The sequence below is a fragment of the Dasypus novemcinctus genome, chromosome 10 (assembly GCF_030445035.2).
Source record: "Dasypus novemcinctus isolate mDasNov1 chromosome 10, mDasNov1.1.hap2, whole genome shotgun sequence".
NCBI classification, from domain to species: Eukaryota; Metazoa; Chordata; class Mammalia; order Cingulata; family Dasypodidae; genus Dasypus; species Dasypus novemcinctus.
Window position 1 is genome coordinate 61,215,914 of NC_080682.1, and position 25,178 is coordinate 61,241,091.

The 25,178-nt window shown below is 41.3% G+C and overlaps 1 protein-coding gene across 2 annotated transcripts in view; it reads left to right on the plus strand.

Moving 5' to 3' along the window:
• DCDC1 (doublecortin domain containing 1) overlaps positions 1-16,963 on the plus strand; it is a 661,015-nt gene extending 644,052 nt beyond the window's left edge. For both annotated transcript variants that reach the window (XM_071218130.1, XM_058305602.2), the window contains 3 exons: positions 359-509; positions 3,010-3,154; positions 16,874-16,963. In XM_071218130.1, coding sequence (XP_071074231.1) covers positions 359-509; positions 3,010-3,137 — 279 coding nt within the window. In that variant the 3' untranslated portion in view covers positions 3,138-3,154; positions 16,874-16,963. The remainder of the gene's footprint in view (positions 1-358; positions 510-3,009; positions 3,155-16,873) is intronic.
• The last annotated feature ends 8,215 nt before the right edge of the window (positions 16,964-25,178 follow it).

Sequence of the window (25,178 nt, forward strand, 5' to 3'; positions counted from 1 at the left end):
CTAGTTTTTGTTGGTTTTTTTTTTTTTTTTTTTTAATGAGCTATTCTGACAAGTCTAGATTCTCAAAGCAGGGTTTATTGCATTTAAGAATTTTTAAAACAACAGGAAGCCATCTTCTGCACAGAGAAATAGAAAATTATAAGAAAGACACCAGGGAGTATTGAAGTTCCTCAATATTTAAACAATTTAGGAAACTTTTGTGTGCCCTTCTTGTCATCTCTCTCTATATTCATTAATAGTTATGAATGGATGAATACTCAAGTCGGGATAATGGTTCTCCATAAAGAGTTGATTGATTAAATACTTCAATTATTTTGTGACATTCCACATTTCAGTATGGCTGCCCCTTGTGTTTCAGCTGCTGGATGATTGCTCCTCTCGTCTCAAAATGACTTACCCAGCCAGAACACTGTACACACCAGATGGAGAGTTGATTCAGTCATGGGATGATGTAGAGAGAGACATGGTCCTTTGTGTATCCACAAGCCATGGCTTTGCAACCCAAAAAGGTACAGGTGACAATTTCTTTTCCATCAAGCTTTTGTAGATTAAAGCCCTCAGTCTCTTCTTCACAGAGCCTACTTACTGAGTATTATATCTCATCATGATGATTTTTTAATAATTATCCTCATCCACATCTTTCTACTCTCATATAATTAGAGCTGAAATTATATACATATGCACAGGAACCTCACTGTTAACAATATTTTCTCTAAGGAATTCACTATAAGTTGAGTTAGTCTTGAGACATACCTAAGGGGCTTAATTGCAGAAATACTTAAAGGGTCACATTTCAGGGTATTCTCCCAGCATGAATCCTGAAGAAAGTAAGACTCTTTGACTTGCTACTTTTCAAGTTATTTAACACAATGTTTTAGTAATAGGAACTGTACAGTTTGCAGACATCCTTTCTTTAGTAATAAATAAATTTATGCCTTTTTACTATCCTGTCTAATCCTTTCTTTTAGACAGAAATCTAAAAGACCATATATTTGTTATTGAACCAACTCTTGGCCTCTATCTTATTTACTCAAAAAAAAAAAAAATTAAAGCCCTTTTCTGTAGGTAGTTGTATATTAGCAAACACTAAATCTTCAGGAAATTCTGAAGAACACTGGTATCACTTTTATAGAAAAGTAAAGGATTAGGAAATAAATTGCCTGCTACCCTAACATAATAAGCTAGATAACATCTTTTAAAGAGAAATCATAAAATTATCACTGTTACAAATTACAAAGATAAACAAAAATCTTTTGAAACAGCCCCAATCGTGTCTTTATATTTAGCGCAGAAGATTAAAAAAAGCAAAGAAATGAAGACCCAAAAGTAAAGCAAGACCCTGTTGGGGTCGAGGGGCTAGTTGCTGAAGCAAGGAATCTGCCGGTGCTTTCTCCTGGGCAGGGAGGCCGGTGGGCAGCCAGAGCTGGGCAGCGCTGCTGTGGGCCCCGGGCCTCACCAGCAGTCCTGGCACGTGTCACCTGCTCCCTGCGGAAGCTGCAGCCGGGGTGGAGCCGGCGGTGCTTGGTCTTGGAGCTGGCGCTGCTGAAGAGCAAAGCCTCCTTCTGCACGTCGCGCTCCTGGCAGGGCTGGGAGAAGGCCAGACACAGGTGGCTCATGTTCAACTCGCTGCTCTCACAGGACATCTGCAACCTGCCATCCATCATACTTCATCGCTCCTCGTGCTCTGGTGTCAAAGATCCCAGGGCCCCATGTTTATGAGATCTGCCCCAGCCTGGTACTGTCTAGTCCATCCCAGGCCAAGAAAGTTGATGCTCCTAGGAAGCTCCAGGACAAACCTCTTGTCACAAGCTCCACAGCTGTAGGAGGTACCTTCCCATATCACTTAGGCAATTCATACTTGGGATGGGTTTCTGTTGGCCTGGACACCACTCCCCTTGCCTCACCGTATTCACTGGGCCTATCTGATAAATAAAGCTAAGGTATGCATCAGACAACCTAGCCAAACGAGTGTCCAAAACACAGGGCAAACTGTAGGCTGCCTTCCCAGAAGCAAACCTGTCACTAATAAAAACTGTGAAGGGAAGAGAGAAAATTGGAAATGCAACCATTATTTTTCCTACTATTTCCCCCCATGTTAACTCTGTGGACCTTTGACAAGGCTATTTGCATCTTCAATCTGTAACTCCATGGATTACTATGATATGAAAGTTGATTTCTTTCCTATGAAAGTGGTGACAGGGTTAATGGCCTTCCCTAATTGTCTAAATTCTTTCCCACAAACCTAATTGATTAGAGAGTGCAAAATTTTGTTGGTCTATGAAACCTATTTTACTATGTTAGTTACCATTTTATTGTTTTTCTTGAGACAATTGTTCGACATAATCACTTAGTAAAAATTTAAATTTTCAGTGGGTTCTAAAAAAGACAAGAGAAAAATGCTACTAGCCCATATATACTTATTAAGGTATTTTAATTAATGAATCATTCCAAAACTCATGATTTTTCTGAGTAACTATGAAAACTCAGTTTAACAGTGTATCAAGAAAATAAGGCAGAATGGATGGTTTTGAAACTAAACACTTTAGAATAACTTACTTTATGTTTTATAATGTGAAAACATTTCATCATCAAAGAATCACAAAGACAAAACAAAATTAGACACTGTTATAATAGCTCCTTTTACACAAATCCCTAACAAAATTAAGAGTTCTTTATACCATTTGCCATCAAATTGGAACACCATTCTTATTGCTGTGTTTTCCATTTTTTTCAGTGGGTTCATTTTTTAGACCACTCCTAGGTTAGTTTACAACCCAGAATTTATAAAAAGCCTGGAAGGAAACCCTCCCTAGCAACTGCTGTTCTTTAGAAATCCAAAGAATGTTAGTTAACACATATCTGATGTGATAAGTAAGTCAAGTATGTAACGAAAAGAGCCTAGGGTTGGGAGCCAAGGATTTCCAAGGGTTCTTCAAATTTTTCATCATCCTAGACTTTTAATTATTCTCTATAAATACATTGACTTGTTTCTCAAAATATTTTTTACAGAGTTAAAGCAAATGATGGTGGTCAGAGCAAATTATGCCAGAATCCGAAGGCAGCAGGGCCCTCAAGCCACAGACATCATGGTGTCTCCACCAGCAAAGCTGCTGCCTTCGCTACCTCTAAGCAACTGATTCTTATCAGAACCATGGTATGTAGTATTTCTCTGTTCTTGCCTATGTGTACATATTCCTATGCTTGCTATGATCTGATTATTTATCCATTTTAATTTAATGCACTCCCTTGTAAAAGTTACCACCTTACACAGAGAATGACATTTGATAACCCAGATTAGTTTCTGGGAGAGCAAACAAAACTAGGCAAAGTAATCCCAGTAAAATTGCTATTTTAGGTATGTTTTCTTTCAGGAAAAACAAGTGAAAACTATTTGTTTTTGAAAAATAATTTAAAAGGGTCAAGTATCTTGTATATATCTAATATTTGATAATAAAATCATCTCTTTGACAACTTAACACTAAATTTGACCCAAACTGACTTTTGTCTGACTTATTCACCATATTTTCCAAACGTCCATGTTAAAATCCTACATTTACCGAACAAAAATTAAATGGCTGGTGGATACTGAGTGCCATGTGAATCCATCTTTCCTCCTCTGATTTCTCTTTAGTAATAATGCAGAACTCTTTATGGGACATAATTAGGTGTTCATTAGAGTGAAGCTGGACAGTTCCTGACATTGGTCAGTAATCAAAGGTCATAGATGATGTTTTCAATATGGAAACTTTGGAAAGGATATATCAACTATTTCAAAGAAAAATAATGAAAGGATTGGGGTTTTTTTAAGGGATTGAGGGAGATCCTTACCAATCTTAAGTACCAATTCCTACAGAAAGAGAATATCTTACCTGTTACATCTTCCTGAGAGGAAGAAAATATTTTTTTAAAAAAATAGCAGTGACAAATCAGAATTTAGATTCTGTTCCTGGTGGAAAATTTCCAGAGAAATGCTTTTCCTCCCTCTTTTCCTCTGAAAGCCATTCACAGCTCTGTCTGAATATAAATTGCAACCTAGCTAGGTGTGTACAGAATGGCTCAGCCAGGCTCACTCCTCAATCCACCACTTTAATGTGATGCAGGAAGGCAATAGATCATTTCTACTGAAGGGGCTCTTAGCAATCGCTGCAAAAGGTGTAGTACTTACTCCCAGGTCTGCAAATCAGAAAAACTGCATGAATCAATTTCTGCTGCCTCCAACACCACTAAAAGCAAAGCACGTTGAGGTGAAATTTCACAACATGTTACATCAACAGCAATTTGCCCTTTTGCAGACATTTTCTCTATGTGCTTTGTGATGTTAGAGATGTGAAGGTGTTCCAAAGCAGTTTTGTGACACAGAGTGAAAAAGATTGCATGTGATCCCCGGTTTTCTTTTTTTCTTTTTTTAACTAGAAAGTTGAAATAAGAAAGGTTAAGGAACTTCCTTCGATTGAATGGCTGACAGAACTCTTACCTGCCCAGCTCTCTCCATCAAATGACTTCACCATAATCCCTACAGAGACAGAACTCCACCCCCCCACCCCCGCCCACCACCTCCAACAACCCCTTGAAAACAAAGGCATTTCTCTAGGGCAAAAATACCTATCATTTTGCTGCCAGGGAAAAGTTGATTTGTTATGAAAATGGCATAATTTCACCCTGGATCAAATGTGCAAATTCTTGTGAAGAACTTCGCTCTTGCATGTGAACACGCCTGAAGCGAAAATTGGTAATATCACACAATGCTATATCAAGCACCGGGAGACATAGGGCAAAAGTCTTAACTGAACTTTTCTATTACTAGTAAATGGGATTTTAGATGTAATATAACAGTCATCAACACATCACATTTTACCGGCAAGGCAGCGACACTTACTTTGTAGACGAGGGCTTGCCCAGGGTATCTTGGCAGTTCATAGCCACTTTTAACTTACATGAAGAACAACCCTGCTCTTTCCTTATTATATACGTTCCTCTTTGGTTGGCTGCAACGTGGACTGGGGAGCAGTTACTCCATCTTCCACAAGGGCTATAGGATAAGCCTAGTGCAATTCTGTTCAGCTCACTAGACTTTTAATAAACTCAGTAATTTCCTTTTGGGACATGTTTATCAAATTTGAATCAGCTTCATGTATATAAGTCAGATTTCACTACTTTTCCTATCAACTGAAAACCATTTTTTATTAAGTACTAATGCAACCCTCCCTGCACCCATGGCTTTCTCCAGAAATTTATTTCCTGCTGGTTCACAAACATGCTTAAGGTGATCCAGATGTTAATCGACAGTGCACCAGCATCTTGTGATTGTCCTCAGGAGAATGGAGCTTTCTGCCCACTTCTAGCTCTTGTTACCTGATTAAGTGTTGGGATGAAGTTGCATATTTCTAAGGAAACTAACTAAAAGCAAAATGCCTGGATGTTAGACAAACATTTCGAGAATAACTGACTATATTTATAAACAAGAAGTATTTCATCTGGATAGTTATGTCAGCTTTTTTTTTTAAAGAGCACATTAATTATAATCCAAAATGCAGAGATAGCTTTATAAGGCAAGATCATTGAATTCCCATTTTTTTTTCTTGCTTGTTTCTTATAACTAAACATTGTTTTTGTGGGCCAAGAAAACAAAGAAAAACAAACAACAGAAGAAAAAAGATAAATTAGTTTTCCTTCACTAGAAAATCACTTAGAAATTGTGACCAGTAGCTGTGGCAGCATTTTGCTGCTACCATTCAAATAATAGCCCAGGTGTGCTGAGTGTCATTGAGAAATCTGGGATTTACCAAGGCAACACATGTTTTTCTGGCATCATTTAGAAGGGAGTACTCAAAGCACAAAAGTCTGTTTATTCTAGATCATCACAAAATGAAAACGTCCTCAGTTAAGTGGAATTTGGGCCCAGTGGTGAATCTCAGTTGTCTTTATTTGGCCCATGGCTCTAGTTCGTTCCTGGCTTCAAGCACATCTTGCCCCTCCTAAAACTAGGTAAGCAGAAAGAAAGAACAGCAATTTTGTTCTCAACACCACCAACTAGAATCCTGCATAAATGGCATGTTTTGGGGCTGCTTTGCCATAAGCATCTAGAAAGCAATGTTATCGGAGATTGTGGATGTTCATGTGTCTAGGTTCTTGGCTTCATCATGAGAAAAATTCAAGAACAAGCCACAAGTCAAACAAGCAAGCAAAGAATTTATTAGGAGGTAAATTGAGGAACAGAAAGTACACCTCCAAGGATGAAGGGGGGCATTTTCAAGGGAGAAAGATGCAAAGTTCTGCCCTGGGGCGCCCTGTTTTATTAGGGATAGAGGACTCCGGGGTCTGCACTGATAAGGGCTTAGGGGCGGGGACCCAGAGTTGTGGGGTGCCTAGGAGTGTGGAGGGTGCTGTCCAGTGGTGATTGGTTTCTGGCTGCTGTCCATGGCCTCTGCAGGGCGTATTGACTGGTGATGATTGGCCCCTGGTCACTGTCCATGAGGCATGATGTCACTTTCATGAGGCGTGGGGTAACCTGAAAACTAGGTGGTGGGTGGTGGTGTTGCCCCTCTCGCCCCTTCCTTCTTTGCTGGCTGCCTTCTGCTAACGCAGCCTTTGGGTGTGTGCTGCAAGCTGCAGGATGTGTGCTTGTGAGCTGCCCCTTCCTAACTTGCCTGTGTGACTCAGCAGGCTAATGCTAGCCAGCAGGCCTTTGCATCAGTTTCTCTTATCAGGCTTATTAGGTGCCCCGCCCCCTTCCTCCTTAGGTCCCTACTCTATCCTGCCTCAGCAAGATCAACAATGACCACTCAGGCGAGAGCTGATGAAAGTAACTGGGCTGACTGCATTTTGGCCCAGTGGTTAGGGCGTCCGTCTACCACATGGGAGGCCCGCGGTTCAAGCCCCGGGCCTCCTTGACCCGTGTGGAGCTGGCCCATGCGCAGTGCTGATGCGCGCAAGGAGTGCCCTGCCACACAGGGGTGTCCCCCGCGTAGGGGAGCCCCACGCGCAAGGAGTGCACCCATAAGGAGAGCCGCCCAGCCCGAAGAAGGGAGCAGCCTGCCGAGGAATGGCACCGCCCACACTTCCCGTGCCGCTGACGACAACAGAAGCGGACAAAGAAACAAGACGCAGCAAAAAGACACAGAAAACAGACAACCGGGGGAGGGGAGGGGAATTAAATAAATAAAAAAATAAATCTTTAAAAAAAAAAAAAGTGTGTGTTCAGTGGGCGCCTGCTGCCAGTAGTAGTATTTTCCAGTTCTGCAAGTCTGTCTATGAAACTACTATCAATAGGCTGTCACCCTGTGCCCTATGTGCAAATAGAAATATGTGAGGAAGGAGGAAGTGCTTATGCCCATGGTGCAACTGGGTAGGGGAGGAGGAAGACAGGAGACAGGAAAGGCTGTTTATAAGGGAAGTAAAAAGGTGGTTCGGAACTGAATGTGCTATCACTCATGTCTGCTGTATCCGCTGCCCACTTAGGAGAAAAATATAAGGTTCCGTCAACCTGCTGGACCATTAGGCCCTAGCTTATCAGTCCTAGAGCAGACCTTTGGCACTTGGGAATTGATACTGGGTTTTAGCCCAGGTGTGGATAATCGGGAATGTCAGTTCTGTCAGAGCAACCCCGGTGGTTGGTGGTCAGCTAGGCGCTTCCACTGGCAGCCTCGCTTTAAAGCAGGGCTTCTTAACAAGGGGTCTGTGAGCTTGAACTGAAACTCAAGAAAACAGTGTATTCTCCTGGGGACACGTTGGTGTGGGAGTGATATATGTATTAAATAATACACAGTATAGTGTGGATGTAGTAAGGGGTCCGTGGTTTTCATCTGACTGGCAAAGGGGTCCTTGGAACAAAAAAGGTTAAGAACCGCTGCAGTAAAGGGCGTTGCCCAAGGGCACACTGTCCATAAGTGATTCTGCAAGCTGTGCTGGAAGGGGGTGTGGAAAGGAGGCAACTGCCAGAACTCTCAGGGTTTAGGCCCCCAAAATTATAAGAATTGATTATATCTCTGTTCTCATTCCCATCACTTTCCCTCCTTCCCTGTCTCCCTCCTTGCCTTTGGACTTCTCATCTAAGTCTTCCCTTCTTTTCTCTTCTAAGGACCTCTGAACTCCCATCTTCCTTCCTTCCTTTTTTCCTTCCTCCCTTCCTCCCTCCCTTCCTTTTTCTTCCCTGGAGCAGTTTGCAAATCAGCAAAGGATGCTTCCCTCATATTATTCTCAAATTTTAGTGTGCACTAGAAACCTGGGGGGGGGGGGGGGGGTGCTTGAGAAAATACAGATTTCCAGGCTTAACTGCAAAGTTTCTGATTCCTACATCTGGTTGGGGCAGAAAATCTGCATTTTAATAAGCACCTGGGATGAAGAGTGGTAGCTGACCATACTTGCAGAAATGCTATCATGGGTTTGGTGCCTGTCAAGGAAAGTGCCATTTATGATCAGCAGGGAGAGGCCTAACCAATAGGTACTGATTTTGAGAACGCTGTTGACCATTTCACCTTGCATTCTGGAGCTATGAAGGCAAAGAAGCATTTTTTTCATTGTGTGAGGGTTTGAGTCTAATAAATGTCCTCATGTTTTCTCATCGCCACTTTCTTAAAAATGATGGGAATATTTCTTAGATTGGGACTAACCACCAGAGATTGTAAATAGAACCCTGAACAAGTGAATTTGAGGTGCTAAAGTTTCCTGTGTTAATTAAGCTGACTTCAGTGCTGATAAAATCTTGCTATTTTAAAGGTCAAGGGAATAATGTCAGTTCCGTGCTACATACATCACGGAGCAGAGTCATTTTGAGGGTGGGGGAAATCCTCAGCTTCCTGAAGTTTTCTTAGGCATTTTTATATCTACAAAGAGGCAGAGCTTTGGAATAAGGGCAGTGTTCCTGTTTTCCCAAGTGACCCTTTCTGCAGTTGAGAAGCTACTTAAGGAGAGAGAAGAGGAAGAGGGGAGAAGAGGGATGTGGAAGGCTAAATCTTTCAGTTTTGTGTTTGCCTTAAATCTAGGTACTGTGTAAGCCTGAGCCACCCCCATTCCTGGAAGGCTCATCTAAGAGTGTGAAATTCCACAGGATATTATTTCTCTTCAATAACAAGTGCTCTTAGGAGAAATTACTTCTCTTGCCCACTAAAAAATCCATGCAGATTGGGACACAGATACTTTCCTTAGAAGGCAGACAACACAAAACAAATCAGTTTTTCAAAGAACTAGTCCATAGAGAGAGAGAGAGAGAGAGAGAGAGAGAGAGACCGTTCAAGGTGCTGAGCATGCAAAGGTTTTTTTGTTTTGTTTTGTGTTTTAAAATTTACTTATACCGCCCCCCCCATTGTTAGCGCTCGCTGTCTGCTCTCTGTGTCCGTTAGCTGTGTGCTCTCTCTGTCTGCTCATCTCTTTAGGAGGCACCGGGAACTGAACCTGGGACCTCTCATGTGGGAGACAGGTGCTCAATTGTTTGAGCCACCTCAGCTCCCTCATGCAAAGGTTTTGAGTTGTTGAGTAGGGATAGGGAGGATGGGGTATGGGTGTGGTGAAGGCACCTGGAAGTTAAGCAAACACATAAAATACTTATGGGCTACACAAAATTATTTAAAAATTGTGGCAAATCCTATGAAGGAAACCAAACCGAGTTAGAGAATAATCAGGGTGGGGGATCACATTCTTAATGCAGAAAGGCTTCTATAAGGAAGTGAATTTAACCAGAAAGGCAAGAATGAACCAGTTACCCTTAACAGGGGAAAGCAGTGAGGGCTGGGATAGGGACCAGACTTCCAGGCAGAAGTAACAATCAGGAAAGCACGTGGCAGCTCCGGGTTCTGCAGGAAGGTCAGTGTATAAAACAGAACTGCCCAGCAGAAAGACAAGGAGCTGCATCTGTAATTTTCTAATAGCCATACTTTTAGAAAAAAATAGAAACAGGTGAAATAATTTTAATACTGTATTTTATTTCACCAAATATACCCAAAGTATTATCATTTCAATATATAATCCATATAAAAGTTATTAATTATTTTTTACATTTTTGTTGTGGTGGTTGTTCTAAGGCTTCAATATCCAGTGTGTATTTTACACTTACAGCACACCTCAGTTTGGACTAGCCATATTTCCAATGTTCAAATAGCCACTTGCTTCCTTCAAGGAACTAATTTACTTTTGTATTTTTTTAAAAAGTACCCAGGCATGATTCTAAGCATTGGGCATGCAAAGGTGAGTGGGAAAGGTGTGGCTCCCTGGACAGTGCAGGAAGCCCTGAGTGCAAGAACAGTGACAGGAAGGGGATGAGGTGGGAGGGGTGGGCCGCCAGGTTGTGGAGGGCCTCATAGGCCCTGAGCAGTTTGCATTTTTTTGTTTGTTTTTAAGTGCAGTGGGAAGCCTTTAAAGGGAACCAATATGAAGGTTGGACTAAATATTGTATATTAAATTAAGCTCTTACAGGTCACCTGTTATAGAGACATACTTGATTTATCTCTGGTGATGCAGATTTGTTGTGAGGATTAACAAGGAAAGCCCAGCAGGCGGGTTTCGTGGCCATCTCCACAGCTCTATTCATCTGCCATGCTCTGCTCTCCTGGGCTTCTTGCTTCTGCTTCTCCCATGGCCCCCTGCTCCACACTAAATCATGGCACTTGCCTCTTCTTGGCTTCTGCTGCCTCATGGCTTCTGTTTCCTGCCTTCCCTTCATATTTCTGTTGGCTCCAGGGCCACCCTCCTCTATGAATTCTTTCTCTGTGTTTTCCAATGGAAGGTTGAATGGCTGGAACCCAGCCAGTAGCTTTCTTTACACATTCCTTGAAGTTAGGCTGTCAAGAATCACATGATACAGAGCCCAACCCCCTTGGGTAAGCAGGGGTGGGGGTTGATCTTTCCTCAGGAAGCTGTGGACAGGGCTGGTACTGGAGGCTCCATGGTGTTTTCAGTACAGACATGGAATTCTGTCATTTCCATGATCCTTTTCTACCTTCACCTCTGAGGAATGAAATCAGCAATGGAGTCTGCTGGGTTCTTTTGCGATTCCTCTTCAGCCAGTGAGAGGAAATGGCTTTGGCTGGGTAATTTGGTGATCTTCAACATGGAGTTAAACTGGCAACACCAACTTGAGGTTGGAGTTAGAGGCTTGGTTACAATATCAGGATGGATATCAATGGGACTCTTTGGGTAACACTTATGAATACAAGCAAGTCTGCCTGAGGTAATGGATCTTACCGACAGGGAAGGCTCAAGACATTGTCTGATTTGCATACAGGCTATTTATCTAAGTCAATTCAGAATGCCAAACACTTTTTATCAGATATCTCCTTGCCTCTTGTTTAATGTAGTCCTTGTGATGGCCTGAATCCCACTGTGGATTTAAATTGTTTTTTCATCTCCCCCATCCCCTCTAGTCTGTGAGACCAGCTTTGCCAACAACTTTCCCAAAGTTGGAATGTGTGCTCTGCTCACTGAGCTTGCCTGTGGTCTGTTGTTTGGACTGTAAATCCTTGTATGCTGCAGGACACCCCTACAAGTGGTAGTCTCTGTCAGATCACACCTAGTTCCCATGAAAAAGTTGATGTTGGCCACATATATCCGTTGAACTAAAGCTGTGTATTGAACAGGCTTCTCAGTGAGGGATTCTCACCAGCACTGGGGCGGTGGTAACAGCAGCGGCAGCACATTACAGCCTCAACCCAGCTCTGTGCTCCAGGTCCTCTGTCTCACTCGGGAAATGACTTGACTCTGAAGGTCGATTTTCATCTGCACCAATTTACCACTGTTATTATGAATAAAATGGGATTGATTTGTGGGATTTTGAAGTACTTCAAAGTTGTCTTACTGACACAATCTCAATTTTTAGACCACTGCTATCACTTGCTCAGATAATAACAATAGTTTTCTAACCCATCATTGTATCCCATGGCCTTCATCCTCTCAAATTCTTTGACCAAGTTGCAGCAGCCAGCATGATCTTTCTAGAAGGAAAATCATTCCCTCTCATTCCCTTCCTTAAAAAACTTAAGCAGCCCCCTGTTGTCTTCAAGATGAAGAACAAAGTCCTCCCCAAGGTACCCAAAGTCCTTTGGAATATGGTCTTCCTGTAGCTCTGCAGGCTCTGTCTCAACCCCTTTGCTCACAGAGCTCCGTGTGCTACACCCATCCTAAAATTTCCCCCATCTCATCAAAATTGTGAATTCTCCTCCATGTCTTTGCACATTCTCTTCCAGTAGTTGCTTTCTCAGGAACTCTTCCCTAAGCACTCCCAGGCTATGGTAGGAACTTCCTTCCATGTGCTCCCCCTGTATACTTTGCTTACCTCAATTATAGCACCTACCACTTTTGACATTCTATTTCTCCCACAGGTCTGTAAGCTCCTTGAAACTAAGTCTTGGCTTGTTCACACCTGTGTTCCCAGCACTTGAATATTCCTTATGTCATAGCAGGCTTTCATGAACATATGTTGAGTGAATGCAAGATTTGGGTAATCGATTGGCTAAGAAAGTTATTTTGTTTTTGTTTTTAGCAAGAACTGGAGTGGTTGCTTTCAAAGATATACATACATATTGATTGAACCAGAGCTTGGCTTTCTATAGAACTTTCTTTTCTTCACATGTGTTATTGCTTCCACCCATAGAAGATCACACTGCCTTCTTACGAAATGAGCCTTGTACTTGTCGATGAGATAGTATAGACTGACTAAATTCTCTTTATCAAAAAGCAAACCGAAATTTTGGTAACGGATGGTGGTGATGGCAGCACAACTGTGTGAATGTAATTAAAACCACTGAATTACATATTTGAAAGTGATTCAAATGGGAAATTTTAGGTTGTATATATGTTACCAGAATAAAATTTTTTTACAAAACCATAGAACTGTATAAGATAAACAGTGAACCCTAATGTAAACTATGGACTAGTTAATAGTATCAAAGAAAAAGGCAAGCCAAACCAAAGCAATGTTGATTATGATTTCTTCTTTGTCAAATGTACCTTTCAAAGTACTGAAGCCTGAAGCTTGATAGAGTAGAAGAACACTTTTCTCTAATCAGAGTCCAGACCGACTCTTAAGTGCTAGGCTGCCTCCGCTGCAGGCAGCCTGGCTTGGAAGGGAAGACATGTCACTCCCTTTCAGAAGTGTGATGATTTGTGGCTGAAATGGGAGAGCCTGCTCTCTGAACCACATGCCCCCTGGTGCAGGCAGGCTAAGGAAAGATGAATGGTATTATAAGACAGACATCTGAATGTTTCATATTAAATTAGTCCCACAGAGCACTCAGAATTCCTATTCCATAAATCACCAAGTAAAGTAAACTCACTCCCAGGTTAGATTGCTGTGACTTTGGCCTGTGGTGTCATAGATAATCTGAGAACAGTTAAACATTTGTCTGAAATAGTAATAATTTTCAGTATATTTACTCATTGGCGTAGAGGTGGCTCAAACTGATGTCTGCCACCCAAAACAGTGTGTAAATAGGAGTCAACCAATTTAGGAGCTTTCCAAACAGGAGTCACTTCTCCTCATTCTCTCTGTACACTCTAAAACTGCCCTTAGCTCCTTCAGGACCTGATAGGTACTGAGGGCCAAGATGAACACACATCATCCCTTCTAGAGAGTAGGTGGGAAAGAGCACTGATCTGCCCCTTCCCCTTCAGTAAATTACAATTGCAGTGCCATATTGAAGTCCATCTTCACCTTGCCTTGATCTAAGAATCATAGAGCTAGGAAGGACCTTGATTCCACTAAACATTGATGTTCAATGGCAAAGACTCATTATGAGAATATTTTACATATTATTGGATCTATTCTGGCTCTTCCATTCCAGGGCTGACATGGTGGGAACTGAGGATACTGTTAACAGAATAGAAGGAGCACTGGACTAGGTTATTTTTTTAATTTCTCTCCCCTCCCTCCCCTACCCCGTTGTCTGCTCTGTGTCAACTCACTGTGTGTTTTTCTGTGTCTGCTTGCACCCTTGGTGCCATGGGGAAACTGTGTCTCTTTTTTTTGTTGCATCATCTTGCTGTGTCAGCTCTCCGTGTGTGCAGAACCACTTTTTTCACTATGGGCAGCTCTCCTTGTGGGGTGCACTCCTTGTGAATGAGGCACCGCTTCACGGGGGTGCCCCTGTGTGGCATGGCACTCCTTGCAGGTGCCTACTCTGCACATGGGCCAGTTTATCACATGGGTCAGGAGGCCCTGGGTATCATACCCTGGACCCTCCCATATGGTAGGCACATGCTCTATCAGTTGAGTCACATCCACTTCCCTGGACTAGGTTTTTGAGACCAGGTTTCTAGGCCCAACTTGATGCTAACTGGCTGAGGGGCCATCTGAACTGCTGCTTCTCCCTTTATAAAATGTAGAAAGTAGACTCTTCCATTTCTAAAGTCACACTTAGCATTAAAAATCTCATTCTGATCCCATAATTGCTTGCAATTGGGCAACACATGTTGTGTCAGCTGAAATTCCAGCTGACGCCCAAAACCTGATAAGACCTGTCTACAGGTGTCCACTAGGACTTGCATCCAAGGTCATATCACCCTCACAAGTCCAGTTTGAGCTCACCAGAGGCAGCAGAAAGACCACGGCATAGTTTGGTGGTGGCCAAGAATCAGAAGGAGATCCTCCCAGATAGGCCTGGATTGAGTCTTGCCTCCTTCCCTCTTTTTTTTTTTTTTTTAATTTAATTTAATTAATTTATTTTTAAAAATTATCTTTTTTTAAAGTTAATAGATCACTCAAAACATTACATTAAAAAACAGAGGTTCCCATATACCCCACTCCCCACCCCCCTATCATTTTTTTAATTGTATTTTTTTGAAGATACATAGATCTCACAAAACGTTACATTAAAAAATATGAGGTTCCCTATACCCTACACACCCCCACACCCCACTCTTCCCACATCAACAACCTCTTTCATCATTGAAACACATTCATTGCATTTGGTGAATACATTTTGGAGTTCTGCTGCACCACATGGATAATAGTTTACATTGTAGTTTACACTCTCCCCCAGTCATTCAGTGGGTTATGGCAGGATATATAATATCCAGCATCTGTCCCTGCAATATCATTTAGGACAACTCCAAGTCCCGAAAATGCCCCCACATCACATCTCTTCTTCCCTCTCCCTGCCCTCAGCAGCTACTGTGGCCACTTTCTCCACATCAATGCTACAATTTCTTCCATTACCAGTCACATAAGTTCTATAGTAGAATATCATTAAGTCCACCCTAATGCATATTTTATTCTTCCATCCTGTGGACCCTGGGATGGTGATGTCCACTCCACCTCTATATCGAGAGGGCGCTTAGATCCCACATGGATGATGGATGCAATTCTCCTGCTTGCTGTTGTAGGCACTTTCAGTTCCCTGGTGTGGTGGTTGACCATCCTCACCTCCCTGTTAGTTGATCTGGGTAAGTCTAATGAACCAGAAAGTAGGAGTTGCAATTCTGCTGAGGCTCAGGGCTCAGCTGACACATGGACAGTCCAGAGATTCAAGTCTCCTGAGTATACCAACCCTAGTGCCAGCCACAGGTTCAGTAAAAGTGACAGAAGAGGCATGTGTAGAAAGGTCACATCTCAGTCCGACTCCATTACACTCAGGAGCACAAATTCCAAAGTAGGGCCCACAGACACGGCACTGAACTCCAGAGCCATCTGCCATGATCGTCGGACCTCTGTTGTCTCTGTTGCCCTCAGCAAAACCAGTACCTGGGGTAGTATCTACTTTGGCTGTCTCTGGATGTGCATAAGCGCGACCCCTCTGATGAGCAAGTCTCTTGGTACAAGGACCAAATGAGGTCACGAACATGGAAGCAGAAAGGCACTAACACTTTTGAGTGTCTACATGTGCCCGGCACCATGCAGGACTATTGGATTTTTGTTGTCTATCTCGTTAGAACTCATGACCACCCTGTGAGGTAGATAGTTCTTCTCCCCCTTCTACTTTCACGTTTAACAGGTGGGAGTGCTTATTAGCTTCTGAGAGGTGAATTATCTTGCTCAAACCCACCAGCCAAGGAATGACAGAATTGGGATTTGAACCTAGATCTGTGTAACCCAAAGCCTGTGCTTTTTTCCATCACACCACCCTAGAAATGGTCAGTTTCCAATGCTGTGGAAATGTCAGATATGGTTATTGATAATTCAGAAAATGAGTTTGCTGGTTGCCTTCAAAGTGTTTTATGGTTTAGTTTCTACCTACTTAGATATTTTCCCTGATGACAGCTAAGTTAGGCAAAATACACTACACTTGGATGCCCCACTCCAGGCAGGAGGAGGTGTCCTCGGCATGGGGGGCTCTTACCCTCTCATCAGGACGTGGTCTCACGTGTGCTCCTTCCCTGCCCCAATGGCTGTATATGTTGGTAACCAGTCACAAACCAGACCACCCAAGCACTTTCCTTGAGCCTAAGTGCCCTACCATTAAAGATCACAACGTTTTTTCCTTGACAGCATGTTGCTCTCTCTTTTATGTCTTTCTTTTTCCTTACTAACACTGAAGTCTGATATTAATGGAAAAACCATTTTTAAAAAAACTATTATCTTATGAGGTAAAGTGAATGCGGTCAACTGTAAAAGGAAGACTTATCGATCAATTTCAGTTAAACCTTGCTTGTCTGACACTTTGCAGCTGAGGAATGTGTTTTTATTGCCTGGCCAGATAGTTCAGATTTCCGGTCAGTCTTAGTAAAGACCACTTTTATAACATTGATAAAATTTTATCACAGAGCTATGAAAACAAAATTAGATTCATAACTCACATCAGGCCTTGAAGGGGATGCCTCTATAAATCTCACAAACCTTAGCAAACTTTAATGCACCTATTCTAATAAAGATTTTTTTAAAAATAGTTACTTCTACTGGATATGTATGTATGTATAAAAATAAGTGTATATTTTTCTTTCTCTCTTACAGGGAAAAAAACTTTCTTCACCTACTCATAAACTGAAGACTGACCAAAAAAAAAAAAAGAAAGAAAAGAAAAGAAAGACCGCTATTTAGATGGCTAAAGACTGAATTTAAGCAAATCTACTTCTATAAAACAAATCTGTATGGTTTATTAAGAATTTTAGTCCTCAAATTTATTCTTAAAAATCTCAATTTTTCATGGGCACATTGATTACCAATGCTTTCATAAAATCAGCTACAATATATCCGTAAATTCCTAATAAGATATGTCATAATCAAGGGTTAAGGTTAGCCATAGGAATTTTGTATTCCAGTGAAAGCATATATACGTTTCCTTAGTTTCTCCAATCTAACTCTCCAGTTTTTAAAAAATGCATATACTGTGCACATGTTTTGTTTCCCCAACTAGATGGTAAGTGCCTAAAGGGCAGAGAAACTTGTTCTATTTCTTTGGGACAAGGCTCTGTCCACAGGGCTCAGTGATGATGCCCCATCAATCCCACAACCACAGCATCATGCTGGGAGGACCAGATTGAATCATCTACTACTCTTGTGCTGGGCCCCCAAACAGAAAGTCCAGCAGTTCCTTGGAAATGCAGCTTCTGCTTTATGGAATTTTATGTCTCTCAGCTATTTGGGAAGTATAATTCTCTGAGTAAATTTCAGTCAAGTAATAGATGCATGGTCCTTTCTGCTTTTCAGAGGCAAGAAGCACTTCTCAGAAGTTTGCTAAGAGAAAAAAATGTCATGGTGTAAACTTGGCTTTGAATATTTTAAGAATGTATCTTTGATGAATATATGTTTTGGTGTCAAATATCAATTTGCAAGAAGCATCCAAAAATTCTGTGAAGTTATTTATAAATGAATTGACATTTAAAACCTCAACAGAGTATTATAAGGCAGTTCTCAAACAGTTTGGTTCATGTTCTCCTTTGAGAATCTTTTGAGAAGTCATGAACTCACAAAATACACATACAAAAACAAAACAAAACTTTTTTTTTTCCGTATCATTTCATGGGCTTCACAGATCTACCTGACACATACAAAAACAAAACAAAACTTTTTTTTTTCCGTATCATTTCATGGGCTTCACAGATCTACCTGAAAAACATCCATGTACTTTGCAAGTAAATATCTCCCGATTTATATTTCAAAATACAGTATGTGAGAAATGGAAAACATTCTACCTTTCTCTGTGGTAATATGTTATCTTCTTGTATCTAAAAAACAATAAACCATGAAGATCTCCTATCATCTTTGGATGTGATTTTTTGCATCTGCGAATCTTGAGTGGGAAAAGAGCAGGCAATATTAACTTCCTCAAACAGTACTATTAATTTTGGGCATTTCTTGGAGAAATCCCTTATTACCTAGAAGAAAAAAAACTAATTCAGTTGACATTTCTTATAATCATAAAGCCTTTTGACTCACTACTCTTACAGGAAGAAGGAATACTTGCTCTTTACCTTTTGTCTGTCAGGAGAATAATAGGGGATGGTGACAGGCATCCTTGGCAGTTGGGAGCTGAAATTTCACAGAAGAGCGGCATTGAATGTCTGGTGCCTACCTGGAAATCACTGCCACCTATTATAGAAAATTAGTGCGTCTTGGGTTGAAAACCCTGGATTTCCCACTGCTGCATTTTTAAGGTTTTATATCAGATGGGGATGTTTCCAAATTTTCAGATAACTTTACCTTATTCCAAGTCATGTTACAACTATACTTCAATTAATTTAGTTTATCTTTACTGTACTCCAGTGAGGAATCGTGTGCAAAGTGCTTTTCAACCTCTTTAAAATGATTACATTTTTATATGAAAAATATATTGGATTATATGGATAGCTGTTTCTGAAGTCAGTTGTATACAAGCCTGCAAATTATAGAATTTAACACTGCTGTTGTTAGTAAGAGGTCTCAGATGAGGAAGGAGCACTGGATGCCCTGCAAGACTGCTCCGTCGTACTCTCTGCTTTGTGCCCAGAGCCCAGCCCTGTCCCCGGAACACAGTAATTGCTCATTAAATCTTCGTTTGATATCAAATGAAGAACTGAGTTTCATCCCTGACTGGGTTTCTTCTTTTTTCTTTCCTTTGTTAATTTTATTTACAAGCACTCCATATCCACGAAATATACATTCCCCATTTCCCCCTCACCACATCCCACAATCTACTTTCTGGCTCTGTGAATTTGCTGTCCCTAGCTGTCTCTTAGGAGTGACTGTATTTGTCCTTATGCTTATTTCTTATTTCTTGCTTATTTCACTGAGCATAATGTTTTCCATGTTGTGGTGTGTCTCAGAACTTCATTCTTTCTTATGGCTAAATAATATTCCATTGTGTGTTTGTTCAGCATTTTGTTTACCCATTCATTTGTTGTTGGACTCTTGTGTTGTTTCTGCCTTTTGGCTATTGTGGATAATGCTTCTATAAACATTGGTGTAAAAAGGTATCTGTCTGAGGCACTATTTTCACCTTTGGTATATGCCTAGAGATGGAATTGCCATATCATATGGTAATAATTCTATATTTAACCTTTTGCTTTCCACAGTGGCTGCACCCTGGCTGTGCTTCTTACAACCCAGGGGACATATCTATTTTCTCATCTGTGAAATGAGAATAGTTCTTCCTTTCAGCCTCAAAGGTTGTTTGTAGTATCAGATGAGATAAAGTATGGAAAAGCACATTTCCTTCTTCTCTGAAGAAAGGAGTAGCCTTCAAAATTAGACATATATTCTCCAGTAAGGAAAACTGTGTTATCTTAGTGAGGAGCATGGAGATGAGACCATGGGCTTAGAATTCAAAATAAGACATTATTTTTAAAAATAAGAACTTTAATACTGGAAGGAAGGAGCAAGTGATCAACAGCCAGAGGTGAGAGACCACCACACCCTAGTCCTTAAAATATCAAAAACATGTGCTTTCTTTTATTACATATATGGCCTATGACAGCCTAGAGCTGCCTGTGGCCAGCGGAGATGGAGAGTTTCATTACTCTCAGGTAGTGGAAGAGAAGGAGCTTCCCATCCTCGCCAGGGGAGGGGGAGGAGGATGCTATATTTGAAAGGCAATAACAATTATTTCAAAGGGATGCCGATAACATACATTCATAGGATTGTGATGTCCTCAGTTACTTGGCAAGCCAGGATTATTCCAAACCCAGGGAGAATTGAGCATAATTTATTCATATAACACATATTTGTGAAATTCCTGTGATATGCCAGCAGTGCTTTAAGTGCTGGGAATATAGTAATGAATAAGATAGAAGCTGAGCTCTCAGACCTTACCATTCTAGAGAAGGCATAGTCAACAAAAAAGCAAACAAACTGGTAAAAATAAAAACTTGTGGTGAAGAAAACTAGGTAAAGTGATAGGAAAGAACGAGGACAAGTTGATATTTGTTGATAAAATATTTGTTGAATGAATAGATAATTAAATGGTGATGCAAAAAACATTGTCTGCAGTGGCTAATACCTACAATTTGCAACTTTTATAGACTGTGGGGAAGAGAGCAGTAGACTTGGAGTTAATAAGGGATTGTGTCTGCTATCCCTAATAGCTGTGTGACCTTGGGAAATTCACTTCTCCTATCTGTGTCTCAAATATAGACTGGGCAAGTACTATCTGATTCAGCTGAGGACTCTCTCCTTTTAGGTATCCTGGCTTCTGACAGAGGGAAAAGATAAATACTGAGATGTCTCCAGAAATGTTGTTGAGTCTATATTTAACTTTCTCAGGGCCTCAAGAGATCATCATCATTCTCACCACTGCTGCTGCCTCCACGGCCACTGCCAGGACCGTCAGGGGAGGAAGTACTGTCAGGTGGGTAGGAGCACAGGTGCTGCAACCAACTATTTATCAGGCATGATGCTAGGGCTCTACCAGAACTTACCTGTTTCATCCTCACAACTATGATTAGCTCCATTTTGAAGATCTCAACACTGAGGCACCAAAGTTGAGAAACCTGTGTAAGGTCTCATGAGTTAAAAGTGGCAGAGTGGTGCCAGATGTTAAAGGCATGGAAACTAAACCCTTAGCTTAACGTAGTTCCTTCCAGAAGTATTTATTGAGTATTTACTGTGTGCCTAGTACTTGCTATATCGAGTTTGGTTTGGTTTGGCATTAGGAAGATAACCCTCCTTTGTGTCCTGAGAAAAAGTGCATGGAGGAGGAGGGGAAAAAAAAGAGTTGGTGAATACAAAGTATACCCTACTTGTCCCTTTGAACTCAAGAGAAACAACTTTTTTTTCCCCCTACCACTCTCCAAGCTTCTGGAATCTCTCTGTCTGCTCTCTGTTTGAACTTGGGGAAATATAAAACTTATATTTTCTCTGTTCCTGGAGCTTTCAGAATCTCAAAGCATTTGGTTTCGATTAAATCCGTTGACCGAGGCTTTATAATTCGACTTTGACACAGATGATCCCATCACATGTCGCTTTATCTAACCTAACTGCTTATTACAGCAACAGAGTACACCAGTCAGGGGGGCAGGGGCAGGGCTGCGGGGAGAAGGTCACTCAGGTTTAGCAGCCACATGTACACAGCAGGATGGTGTCCTTTTAGAATTGAGAGGAGCATGTGTGTGCATTTATAGCAGCTTTTTTTTTTCTTGCCTGAATCTAAATTATAGAGATTTTAATAGCTCCAGTAATTAGACAAGTATGCAGTCAACCCCATTATGTTCCTGTGTAATACCACACTCCCTCGGGCCCACCTTCCCTCCTTGCTGGGCTCCCTGCACGGGCCCCTTTCCCCCTTATTTTCTACCATAGGGAGGTGGTTTTCTTTTCAAAGAGCTTACTGTTCACATTGTTTTTGTTCTCTCAATCCGGAGGCTGGATTTGCTTTCTCAGGGGTTTCATCATTGCGTTGCCCAGTTGTGTAAGAAAAGGACAGAGCGGAGTCTGGCTGTTCATTTGCATTCCCCAGCGTGCTCAGCGCAGGCTCGGGAGCGCGGTGGGCACAGTAACTGCAGAGACGGGACTTAGCGCAATGCCTGGCACAGGGTAGACCTTCAAAATTGTTTACACCTGAGTCTCTTTAAGAAACATTTGATGGTTCAATTATTAATTGACCATTAAGGGAGCAGAACAAAATGCCCAGAATTTACTATCTTAAATCCTAGACTCTATTGGAGAAAACTGCCTTTCTAACTCCCTGATTGCCTCTCATTTTTTTCTCTCTCTTGTGTTTTGTAATTTTTCTATTACCCACAGTAATATTTCAGCTCATTAGCATAGATAATTTCTCAGCAGGTGATGAGGGCTGTATCTTGAGATATACTGGACATCTTGGAGTTTACTTATTTTACTTGGATTTTCCTCCAGAACTGAAAACAAAACCAAGAACAACAAAAAACTTTTGGTGATTTTAAATTCAGGACAGGATGTGCTATATTTCTAAAATAATGCTGTCTATTTAATCAAGAGATTGACTGTTTCCATATGCATTAAAATATTTTCCTAGGGGTTGTCAGAAAGCAGCTTTCATCATCATTTGTATTTTGGGTATTTTTTGTTTTGTTTTGTTTTTCCATAAAGATATTCCCAAGAATAATTAAAGAAGGAGTTCTGGGGTTTAGTATCCTGAGGTGACATTTACCTACCCAGCCAAAAAAAATTAAGAAAAAAATCAGAATTAATTATCTTTCCTTCACAGGGATCTGAGAGTTGTCCCCTGAAAGCAGTCTTTCTATAAAGCAGTCTATGAAGTTGGTCCCAAAACTACCTAGGAAAAGAAAAAAAAAGAACTAGTGCAAAGTCAAATGTTTAAGTTGCTTTTGTAATTAAGTTCATTGTAATTGGCAAACCAATATTCTCTTTTCTCTGTAATGCAGGGTTTGGACAGACAGAAACAGTGGTAGAGAGACTTAACAGTTAGTGGTGTTTTCTATGACAATATCTAAAATTTTTTCTACAAAGAGGGATAAAAAGGATATTTTTAATGGATTCTCGCAATGGATTCTCACAATTTACAACTCAAATAAATCTAGTTTAAAAATACCTGTTTTTCTTGAGGCTCTAATAACTGAAAATGTTAAGCTAAATATTATGTTTAAACAAGTAAAGACGAAGGGGATATATGAGCAAATTAGAATGCATGAAAAGCAGCCTCTGCCGCGGCTGTTTCCGCTCAAAGAGAATGGTTAATTCAGACACAGTGTATTCTTGTCACTCCTTGGAAGAAAGGCGGCCCTACAAGGAACCTGACCGTTCAGCGTTTTGCTTCTGGTCAGGATTGATTCCAGATGTGGGAGGTGAATGCTAGGAAGGGTTTGGAAAATGGAGTGGAAATGAAAAATTCTGCAGGCCATTTGAGTGTTGATGACAGATGAGGTAGGTACTTCCAGGTAACTAATGAACTTGCTGGGAGCTTGGAGAGTGCTTAGTCTGGGAGATATTCAACAATATTAACGGGCAGGAAAGGCCCAGCTGAGATGCGGTGGCTGTCTCCATACATTGTGAACCCAGAACGGGGAAAATGGACCCCTACACTAATACAGAAATGTCAAAAGCTGAAGCAGGGGCTGCTCTGAAAATGGGCTGAATTTAAGTCTTTTCCTAAAGCTACTCCATAATTTGTAAATATGTAATTTTTAAACACTCCATTGTTAGATTTTTCATGACTATTTCGTTATTTGAAGAAATACTGAATATGATTCTCTAAGTGCAAGTCAGTAAGGCAGGATAAGAGGCACAACTGCAAAATGGTTACAAGCACAGGTTTTGGAGTAATCTGTAACTTGGCCACCAAGAAATGGATTTAAAAATTGCCTCTGCCAATTCCTAATTCTATCTTGGGCAAGTTAGTCTAAGCCTCACTTTCCTTATTAAAATGAGTTTGATACTAGTTCCTATTTTAGAATAGTTTTTAGAATTAAATGAGAGCATATATGCAAAGCACTTAGCACAACACTTTATATAGGGCAAGTCCTCAGTAAATGTAAAGCTAACATAATATGTTTTGTTATTCTAGGAATGGGAAATGGGACAGTCGATGACCCATAATTCCAGCATGAAAAGACTTTAATCCCTAGCAGAGGTGATTTTATTATTTATAAGTCATTTATATCATCAGCTGGTATCTCTCTGTTATTTTCCACCTTAATTTTCGTATCAATTAGGGTTCTTGGTTGCAAGCAACAGAAAACTACTACTGACAACCTCAGCAACCAGGAGATCACTAGGATAGGAGGTTGCTCACAGAATTGAAAGGATGCCAGAGAATAAGCCTTGGAAATAGACAGGAAGCCCAAGAAATGGAAAGCAAGAAGCAGAGCAGGAAACACAGAGCAACTCTCCAGCAGCCAGGGCATCTAAGCAAGTGAATGACTTTGCATCTTCCCCTTTGGTCCCAGGTCATTAGTACAAAAATTAAAGTCTCAGGGGAGGAGATTGTGCCTGAGAGTTCAGGATCAGCGTACATGCCCAACCCCCGGCTGTACAGGAGGGCATAGAAAGGAAGCTCTGTAGTAAATCAGTCCCTGCGATTACCCTTCCACCTGGGTCACGGACACTGGGGGAAACTGAGATATTATAAAGAAGGAAAATATATGCTAGGTAGCCAAGCCCACAAATGCCCAACATTACTGATCCAACCTTCTCTAAAGCATTCCACATAATTTTCACTTTGTTTTAAGCCACGTGCTCTGGGGTATAATGATCACATTGTTCAAGTGACATTTCCAGTTTCTGAGGGCTGGAGAAGACTTAAGGGCAAACTCCAGCTTTCCCTGAGTGAATTGGAAAGGGAAAGCAGTACCCAGACTCCCTCTCAACCTCTTGTTTTCCAAGACTTTGCTGTTAGGCTGTTGAGCAGGTGACAACACTCGTAGAAGAGAGCTCACTTACAAACATGCACACACTCAAATACCCGGACCGAAAGGGCTAGAAAGTTAAAGCCAGGACCGACACGTGGTTGTGCGGCTTATCCTCTACACCTGAGAAGGCACATGGGGGATGAAGTGCACTCCTCTCACCACATCTTTCTCCAGAGAAAACAGACTCCTTTTTGTGATTTTCACAAAGAAATTGCCATCTTACCAAGCCCTACTCTGCCCGTGCTGCCTCAGTCAGTCCAGTGGGGTTGCCATTTTCTACTTTGCATAAAGGGGTTTTATGGACTACTGGTGGCCCTCACTGAAGCCCCCACCACCCAGAGGGACAGAAACAAGGAAGGAAACCGGGAGGCTGCCTACCTCCATCTCTTCCCCCCATCACTTCTTTCTTATCTGTCTCTTTGACTTTTTCCCTAGAATCAGAGAAGCTAAGGCTTGAAGGAGACTTGGACGACCTGCTAATCCAGATGCTCAATCAC